The following is a 9,973-nucleotide window of genomic DNA, read 5'->3' as shown; positions in this document are numbered from 1 at the left end:
AGCACTGCCCTGATACACTGGTCACCACAGCTCGTTTACTGCCCATAGCACCAAATAAAAGCTGCTGGGTTGTACTTCTCAGCTGGAGGGTGTAACTCATCTCTGAGGCACAGAGGGACATTAAGCACTTAAAGACCTCTGGAATATTCATTCATCCATCCCCCCTTAGAAACCACTACTGGAATGAGGCATCAAGGGACATGGAGAAAAGCCTGGAATTAGAATAATTTCCCCCTCATCTAACAGCAGGCACTCCGAATCATATCCATCCTATGTTCACGTGGGAACACCAGCCTCTCCTCACATCAGCATTTTGGGTTTTAAATCATACCCAAAGTACTCCAGGTGGAACTGCTTCAAACTGACAAGGTGCTCTGCATGTCCAGCTCCGTGTTGCTATATGTTTGTCCACATGTCCTGTGCAGTGTACGTACATCATGAGTGAGAGTCAGAAATCCGTGGATCTGCTACCCTTACGCTGAGAATTAGATCTGCCTGTGCATATAATGCTTCCTGTTGGAGAAACAGGATGTACAATCCCATTCTAGTGGCCTGGTGGAGAGTGTCCTTGCCCATGGCAGGGGCGTTGGAACTGGATGAAGTTTAAAGCCCCTGCCAACCCCAACCCCTCTATGATTCCTCTCATGCATACCTTGCACGACTAGCTTGGCTCTGGACTGAGCATCACCGATGTCGCAGGTATAAGTGTCACTGTCACTTTTCTCCAAGTTATTTATGGTCAGCTGCAGGACTTGTCCTTTCTGTGTGATCCCGTATTTCCTGCTAGGCCTGAGTTCAGCCATGCCTTTCCTCCACACCACGGAGGATGCAGCTTTCTCACTCTGGCACATAAAAACTGCAGTTCCACTTTCATCAACTTTCAGATCTGAAAGTTCCTTGACAAAATAATTAGGTTTTTCTGGAAGGAAAAAAGAGAGATTTGTTACCCAAACAAGTCCTGAGCATACGGAATGGTCTTGAACCCCTCTGCGCCCACTTGTAGAATCACAGAATATAGAATCATAGAACAATTTAGGTTGAAAAAGACTCTTTAAGATCATCAAGTCCAACCATTAACCCAAGCCTACCAAGCTCACCACTAAACCATGTCCCTAAGCACCACATCTACATGTCTGTTAAATCCCCCCAGGGATGGTGACTCCACCACCTCCCTGGGCAGCCCCTTCCAATGCCTGACAACCCTTTCAGGGAAGAAATTTTTCCTAATATCCCATCTAAACTTCCTTGGCACAGCTTGAGGCCATTTCTTCTCATCCTATCAGATGGAATGGATAGAAGATCACCAAGTCCCCCTTCTGTCACAGGACATATCAGGTAAAACGCTTCCAGGAAAGTTTAATGTCCTTGTATAGGTACTGGTGAGGTCTCACCTTGCAGGCTGCATACAGTTTTGATCACCCATATTCAAAAAAATGCTAATTCAAATTGCCAATTTTGATTGGCTCATTACGTAGCAGATAAGATTCTTCAGTACCTACAAGGTGTTTTTTCAGAGTTTTTTTAAAAAAGCTTTTAATCCATGACATTTACTGAAAACTAAAAATTGATCCTGTTTAGGGAGATAGAAGAGAAGAACATCTCCCGCAGGTTGCAGATATTTACCCCAACTTTTGCATACGGCAGCTCCTATGCGTGCTTCAACTGACCTTGCACCGTGATCCTGGCTTTTGTTTGAGACGCCTCTGTCTCGCAGGTGTATTCCCCACTGTCCTTGACCGTGGAGTTATGGATGATCAGAATGGCACGTGTCCCCTCTTGGTGCAAGTCATATTTCTGGCTTTTTCGGATGGCTTTGCCATCCTTGTACCACCTGATGCTCACATTGGGTTTTGACAATTCGCAGCTCAGGCTGATGTCCTCACCCACTGCTGATGTTTTATCCTCCAGCTGTTTTGTAACCTCAGTAGGTTTTTCTGAAGAAGGGAAAAAATAGAAAAGGAACTTTGAATAAAAATCATGATCACTATATGGTTGGGGTTTTTGCAATTCACATAGCCAGGTAGTTTTCACATTCCCCAAGGAATGATTCTTATTAGGGTAGGGAAGGGAGTGGAAAAGCAGTCTTGCTCTTTAGTACATATATACTTGCAGTTCTAGGCTCTCAGTGAATATTAATGATTACTTACAGGAACAGAGGACTTGTCCTGATGGCATTTGTTTTAAGGGATGTCATTGTGCCATCAGTGAAGTTACTGTAGGTATATACTAGAGGTATCTGTGCTACAGAGACGGGTAGCAGACGCCTTCACCCCAGGGCTGCTCTACAACCAGCAGTGATCTGCTAAGTACAGGTAATAGAATTCAAGAAACAATTTATTTTGCCCTAATAGGACTAATTGGATGATGAACCATGTCTGAAAACTACGGATTTCTTCACTGCCTAGCCAGGGAGCTGTGGGTGATTATCTCAGACGCACAGAGTCTGGGTAGTAATTGCACAATTATACAATATATTACACAACATACCCAGTATATTCAGCAATTCTCAAATATCTATAAGAAGTTCCAGATTTTCACTTGTTTTTATGGAAGATTCTCAAGGCTCACAGAGAAGGCTGCTATTCCCTTTGATCGTAACACAGGTTTCCCTTCACAGTTTACTGACATACCTTGCCAAAAGGATGTCAAACCCCAGAACCCTTCTGATCTCATTACCTTTCACAACCAGAGAAGCCTTGGAGGTTAGACCACGGGCAGTGAAAATGACTTCCCCAGCATCATCAAGAATCACGCTTTTGATATTCAGCGTGTATTTCCGCCCCATGTTCGAGGCTTTAAATCGCCCACCACTTTCCACTTTGCTCCCGTTGAGCGTCCAGTTGAAGTCGTCGATGCTTTCATGGGACAAAATACACTCAAAAGCGCAATCTTCTCCCTCCTGGATTTCAGTGTTCTTCAGCCGTTTGGTGATGCCAATGTTCAGTTCTGGAAGGCATAAAGCAGGTTAATACACGGAGGAAAGGCTTTTATGGTTAATGTGAGTAGTGGTATTGACATTGTCAGCTGATGAGACTGGTTTATCTATAGGGTTGACCGGACAGCACTGCATTCCTTAGAGGTTTTTGACATGGGAAGGATTTCTCAGGCATTATCCACTCAGAATCACCACAAAGCTATAGAAAAAGGGGCACATGAATCTCCTGGGTTTGCTCTGGAGGGACTGCATGAAGACCAGTTCACTTGGTGGAGAAAAGTCAAGTTTCAGTGAGCGAGAGGGGAGAAAAGCTGTCAGACAAGACGCCTCTGGGACATCATGTGAGGTTTTCCTCCATGCTGGTATGAGAAATGGGATGGTTGTGTATGTTAAGTTGTACCATCCTACCCCTCCTGGTGTTCCAATCAGACAAATTCAGAATGCGTCTCATTAGCAACACGAGTTTGAAAGCCATGGACTCTCCTCTTTCCTTCAAGCAGTGACAAGGATGGGAAGACAGGCTGAATTGCTGGGTTCAACAGACAGTGTTGTCCTACTCTTGTGTTCCCACACCCAACCCTGAATTAACAGCTGAAACATGTGAAACGCAAGCTGCTTTTTTTTTTTTTTGAAAAAAATTAGTCACCCTTCTGGAAGGATTTTCCACTTTAGAGATGTTCAGGAAGGAAATATTGCCAACATATCAATACGTGAAGTTCACTGAAACACCAGATATACTTACATAAGAGAGCAATGGGAACTGTTCAAACATCTCCATGTTATGTGGTAAATTCTGCTAGCACTGGTCACAAGTGGAGGCCGTTGAGGCTCAGGGAGGAATAGGAGTGACAGAAAGTGACCAATCCCACCCACATTCGCAGCACCTCCTTGACTGGCCATCATCAGTACTTACCCTGAATGCTGACCTTTGACTTGGCAACATCAGTGCCAATATCACATGTGTATAAACCTGCATCTGTCTTTTCGAGGTCATGGATAAGGAGGCACAGGGTCTTCCCAGACTGTGTCTGCTCATACTTATTACCAGCAGTGAGCTTCACACCATCTTTTTTCCAAACAGGTTTGACCTTCTCTTTGGAGACTTCACATTCCAGTTTAATCACACCTCGCTCCTCACCAAAAACATCGTCCAAGGATTTCATGAAGACAGCAGGCTTCTCTGAAGGTTAACAGGCAGAACAGAGAACAACCAGGATGTTTAAGTTGAGACATTTTCTGTTGGTATCAAATATTCAAAGAAAGCTTAAGCAAACTCTTGGCAATGCTGATTGTACCCATGCAGAACTTAAATCAGTCTCACACCTCATGACTGGAATGGGTTTTAGGGAAACCAGAGTTCATTAATGGGAGGATGCAGGGAAGGAGAGACACAGCCTGCATTGCTGTGGGTGGGGAGTTGATAATCCCATGCTGTAATCGTGGCCTCCCTTATGGCTGCACACCTACAAGATTGCAAGGACTCATTTTTATTGTGTTGGGGCATCTGTCAGCAACAGAAGATCCCACCACAGGGAATGGGGCTTGGAGAAGGCATGTAGGGCCCTAGCGAGGGCCAGCGGGACAGCTTCACACTTCTATGGAATAGCTCCTCAACAAGACAGACCAAATTTAAGAAAGCATTGTCTGCTTTCTCTGCTCCTCTGTGGAGGAGCAGAAAATGTTCTCTGGGAACGTGCTTTCTCATTACAGCAGTCTACACGTGGAAAGGGTTTGGGTAGTTAGAAGAAAAATGTGTGAAGAGAAGTACTTGGGACATAGGTCTTCTAAAGCCAGAGAGCTGGCACTGCCTTTTCATGAAGCAGGATTCAAGTAGTTGGACTAGCAATAAAAGGATATGCTGCACATTCTCCTCACTCTCCTGAACATTTTTGCTCCTGCCTCTTTGTTTTCTTTATTCACTTTATTTAATTTAAAATCTATTTGACACTGAAGATATTTATACAAGGGAAACAGTCTTCCTTCGAAAAGTCAGCTATAACGGAAACTTACACTGGAAGAAAGCCCTTGCACACTTATTACTCATTCCCAGAGTGGTGAAGCCTACAAGCAGGATTGCTGCATGGATATGGCAAACAAGAGCTCTTTTGCATCTCTCATTTACATTCAGGAGGTGTGTGATCACGACCTACCTATCACCTTCAGACGCACGCTCTCTGACACTTTGTCCGACTTCATTGTCACTGTGCCAGCATCCTCAGGCCTGACTTGCTTCATCATCAGCGCGTAGCAATTGCCAACGTTCCTGATGTCATTGAAATTGTTGGTGTAAAGGAGGGTGCCATTGAGGAACCATTCCACATCCTCGTCATCGTGGGACAGCTCGCAGGAGAAGACAGCGGAACTCTCTTCTTCAATTTCCACGTCCTGCAGGTGCTTGAGTACTTCCACATTGCGGGCTGTGGGAAGCCAAGGTGCACCATCACCACTCCAGCTACCAACCAGTACTGTTACCTCACACAGATTTCAGGATGTGTAGAGTTAGATGGTTTAGCCTGGTCTCCGGTACATCATAGGTCACTGCATTTTATTTACTTGGGTCTGCATTTAGTCCCACAAAAAAAAAAAGTCCACTAAAACTCCTATATGGTCTAAACTCCTCAATTCTCTTTTTACACATAAAACTGTTTTTTGGTTTTTAATTTAAAGATAAGTATTTCTTTCTAAAATGGTAATGACGTTACAGTGATGCCTAAGTATCCCACAGAGCTCCAAATCCCTGTGTGCTTGTCACTTTAAATCATCCCTGACTCACTGCCAGGGAAACACAGAGGATGAGATGAAGACAACGGGTTTGGCCACAGCCAGCGAGTACAAACAGATTTAGCAACTTGCTCAGGTTTAACAGGAATTGAATTATTTTCCTTCCTAGTTCTTGGCCAGAGGTTTTTCTTTGCAGCTTCTCCGCTCACAAAATGCTCTTTCTCAAGGACTAACGCAGAGGAGGGAGTATTAAATCATTTTGTCATTTAGATGAACCTCTGCAAGGCCAAATTGTTACCAAAAGCTGCTCCCTGGGCTTCTGGAAATGATTCAGTGGCTCACCTCCAACTCTTGCTGCAAGTGACACAGTGATCACCTTTTCTTACCGTTTCACCAAAGGTGAAAAACTGGCTAAAAATAGTGCCATACCAGGATGAGGAAGAACATATCATTGTGAATAACAAACCTATAGCAGACCTACAAGCTGCACCACACAGATACCGGTGCAGCAGAGGTGAAAAACTGGCTAAAAATAGTGCCATACCAGGATGAGGTAGAACATGATTGTGAGTAACAAACCTATAGCAGACCTACAAGCTGACCCACACAGTGGTCAGGAAATGAAAACCACAACCAAGATCACCAGAAGCAGAGCCTGTAGCACTTAAACGTAAAGGACGTTTTTAGCAAGCAGTACCAAAGAGGTCTAGTTCCTCGGATGAAATGGAAAATAATATGCCTGGAGAAAGATGTGTGAATTTCTGCCTTACCCAGGTTGTGCCCTTCCACATGCATCACCTACTTCATGGTAAGTGCTGGATTTCTGTATCATGGAATATCAGCACAGTACATGATACAGTCAGTTCACTTAAGACACTGTATTTACATAAAATTAGCTGCAGAATTATGAGAGTCTATCTCAAGAGAAACCCAGAGTGAAATACTAAACCATGAAGATATAGAATGGCTTGGGTTGGAAAGGACCTTTAACGGTCATCTAGTCCAACTCCCCCTGCAATGAGCCGGGACATCTAGATCAGGTTGCTCAGATCCCCATCCAACCTGGCCTTGAATGTTTCCAGGGATGGGGCATCTACCACCCCTCTGGGCAACCTGTTCCCGTGTTTCACCACCCTCGTTGTAAAAAACTTCTTCCTTATATCTGTGCAACAGGCAAGCCTCCCTGCTGCAAACCCCTTGTACCTTCCACAGTCAACGTGGCTTCGGTCTCCGCGTTTCCAGCCTTGCACTTATATACGCCAGCATCTTCGGGCTTCACCTTCAAAATCTTGAGCTCTGCCGAATGCTGCTCCCGCTTGATTTTGTACTTCTCAGAGGGCTCAATGGGTGCGTGGTCCTTGAACCACTTCACAACCTTTGGAGAAGGCCTGAAGTCGCAGGACAGGATGACTGAATGGCGCTCCAGAGCTGTCTTGTCCTCCATCTTCCTGGTGATCTGTATGTGGTAATCTGCAAAGTAGGGTTGGGAAAGAAGAAAGGATGAGCACAATCTAAAGAAGAGCAAATTTTCTCATCCGTATTTCATGCCAATTAATTTCACCTATGTCGCTGACAACTGCTTTGTGAACCACTCGGATGATGCCACCGGTTGCTGTTACAGAGATGATTTCCTTTGTGTGCAAATGCCATCATGATCTATAGGGAATGCGGGTTTCTGTAAGGCAATGCTGTAGATGAACTACCTAATGCATGGTCCAGTTCTGGTTCAGTGTTTACTGGATCGTTCTCTAATTGGGGACTTCATGCAAGTAAAAGTGAATTAAAGACAAAACAAGGACTTCAGAATATGACTGGAGATATTTACTATAGTGACAGCAGAAGATAAAAAGCCTTGAAGCTTTGTCCCAGATGAAATCAATGACAAAGTGGATTAAGTAAATGAGCTATCAAGCTTGTCTAGTTCAGAAATGGAACAAAACAAACTCTCCTGGCAAATTTCCATCTGTTTTGTCCTCTTTGGTAAAGTCAAGAAAAAAAAATTCCAGTCTCAGCTCAGTAGAGTTGAATACCAGGCACTCCAAACTCATTTAATTGGATCCCTTCCTGAGCCATTGCTGTCTCATCCAGCATTGCACTCAACAACTTGTAATTGGGAACTACGCAGATCTTCCAGGTACATGTATATTTCCAAGACCCCAGTCAGTGGACCCTGCACATTAAAGAATATGCATGAAAAATTCCTTTCCAGGGACTGTGTGAGAGAGGATCTCTTGTGTGGCCAGCAGGTCGAGTGAGGGGATTCTGCCCTTGTACTCTGCTCTGGTGAGACCCCACCTGGAGTGCTGCGTCCAGCTGTGGAGCCCTCAGCATCAGAAGGATACAGACCAGTTGGAGCGAGTCCAGAGGAGGCCACAAAGATGCTCAGAGGGCTGGAGCACCTCTGCTATGAGGACAGGCTGAGAGAGCTGGGCTTGTTCAGCTTGGAAAAGAGAAGGCTCCAGGGAGACCTTATAGCCCCTTCCAGTACCTGAAGGGGCTACAGGGAAGCTGTGAGGGACTTTTTACAAGGGCCTGTAGTGACAGGACAAGGGGTCACGGGTACAAATTGAAAACAGGGAGGGTTAGATTAGATATAAGGAAGAAATTCTTCACTGAGAGGGTGGTGGGCACAGGTTGCCCAGAGAAGCTGTGGATGCCCCATCCCTGGATGTCTTCAAGGCCAGGCTGGATGAGGCTTGGAGCAACCTGGTCTAGTGGAAGGTGTCCCTGCCCAGGGCAGGGGGGTTGGAACTAGATGATCTTTAAGGTCCCTTCCAACCCAAACCATTCCATGATTCTATGATCTAACTGAAGGACATAACACTTTACCTCTGACAAGCAGGTTTGCTGTGGATTTTGATTTCCCAATGGAGAACTGAATGATGCCTGTCATGTCAGCGCTGGTTTTCAGCAGTGTCAGACGGTGGATGGTGCCTTCTTGATGCATGATAATGTTTCTGCCAGCTTGCAAGACTTCTCCACGTAGAGACCACTTGGGGGGTTTCACAGATGGAATGGATATCTCACATTCAAACCTGGCTTCCTCCGGCTCAGTCACATCCTCATCACACAACTCCTTTACAATATTAATGGATTGCTCTGGATGAAGGATGGAATGAAAAAGCAGGGATTAAGAAGGCATGAAAGAACTCTCTCATTAGCATCCTGCAAACTCATCCCATCTTTACTGCACTTGAATACTGTACTTATTGGCTCAAAAGGCCCTAAAGCATCCTTTTTTTAATAAAAACAAACACATATATTGTTGGTCACAGGTCAGACAGTGGACTGCGACACAGGCTCACGAGAACCCAGATTTTCTGATTCCCAGTCCTATTTCTAAAGCCATTTTCCTATCCTGATATCAAACATGTGGCATTATAAAAGGGAAAAGACAGTTCACTGAAATACAAACGTTGATAATAGGGAAGACTTTGGCTGGCTACAGCAACCTTTCTCTGAACAAGACTTCTCCAGTACATCTGATAAACTTCCCTGTAACAGAAATTTCCTTAGGAGAACTTACCATCTATTCTTTTTCCAGGATGTTCCTGGTCTTATAATCTTAAGAGGAATCAGGATCAATGGACTTCAGAAGAAAACACCACTGAATTAAACTATTTCTTGAGTGGTATTGTGTTTTCAAAGTAAATGTCAAGGGCTTTTTGAAACAGCAAATCTTCCTTCCAATGCATATTAGAGGGAAAATATGATTTATTACCTTCAACAAAGAAATTAGCGCTGCTTTTGTCATCAAAGGCATCACAAGTGTATGTGTCCTCATCTCGATAGTCCGCGTCGTTGATGATTAGTTTCCGATAGACACCATCGCTCACTATTTCGTATTTGTCACTGGGGTGGATTTCAACGTCCTTTTTGTACCACCTGACTGTGGCGTTGGCACGAGACACCTGGCACTCCAGGAACCCCCGATGTTTTTCAAGAGCGATCTTATCTCGCAAAGGCTTCACGATTTTTACAGGCAGTTCTAAATGAGTAAAAAAAGACAAAATAATCTGTACAGTTTCCATGAAAAGTGCCAATCAAAAACTTAATAGCAATATTTCTTTTACAGTCACCTATTTAGATGATGACAGAAATCCCCACTATGCCAAGCACTCCACTAGCACACAGCAAATGAAGAGCTAACAAAAGGAAAACTTTTTATCCCTATTTTACTACTTATGTTGCTGAACTGCAGAGACAATATTTAATATCTCAACACTACACACCAGTGCTACGCCACAGCCAGGGACTGATCTCAGATTTCCTGAGCTCCTCAATGTGTTCATTCAAATCACAGAATCATAGAATGGT

General features: G+C 44.3%; 1 protein-coding gene across 1 annotated transcript in view; it reads right to left on the bottom strand.

The window, feature by feature from the left end:
- LOC104506490 (obscurin-like) overlaps positions 1-9,644 on the bottom strand; it is a gene marked incomplete at both ends in the record, with an annotated part of 42,928 nt that extends 33,284 nt beyond the window's left edge. Inside the window, 8 exons of the mRNA XM_010147460.1 lie at positions 653-919; positions 1,668-1,934; positions 2,677-2,946; positions 3,849-4,115; positions 5,086-5,352; positions 6,860-7,126; positions 8,486-8,755; positions 9,378-9,644. Of these exons, the coding sequence (XP_010145762.1) occupies positions 653-919; positions 1,668-1,934; positions 2,677-2,946; positions 3,849-4,115; positions 5,086-5,352; positions 6,860-7,126; positions 8,486-8,755; positions 9,378-9,644 (2,142 nt within the window). The remainder of the gene's footprint in view (positions 1-652; positions 920-1,667; positions 1,935-2,676; positions 2,947-3,848; positions 4,116-5,085; positions 5,353-6,859; positions 7,127-8,485; positions 8,756-9,377) is intronic.
- Between the last annotated feature and the right edge of the window lie 329 nt (positions 9,645-9,973).

Source organism: Eurypyga helias, unplaced genomic scaffold, assembly GCF_000690775.1.
Source record: "Eurypyga helias isolate BGI_N326 unplaced genomic scaffold, ASM69077v1 scaffold6350, whole genome shotgun sequence".
Lineage (NCBI taxonomy): Eukaryota > Metazoa > Chordata > Aves > Eurypygiformes > Eurypygidae > Eurypyga > Eurypyga helias.
This window is presented reverse-complemented; position numbering and strand designations above follow the sequence as displayed.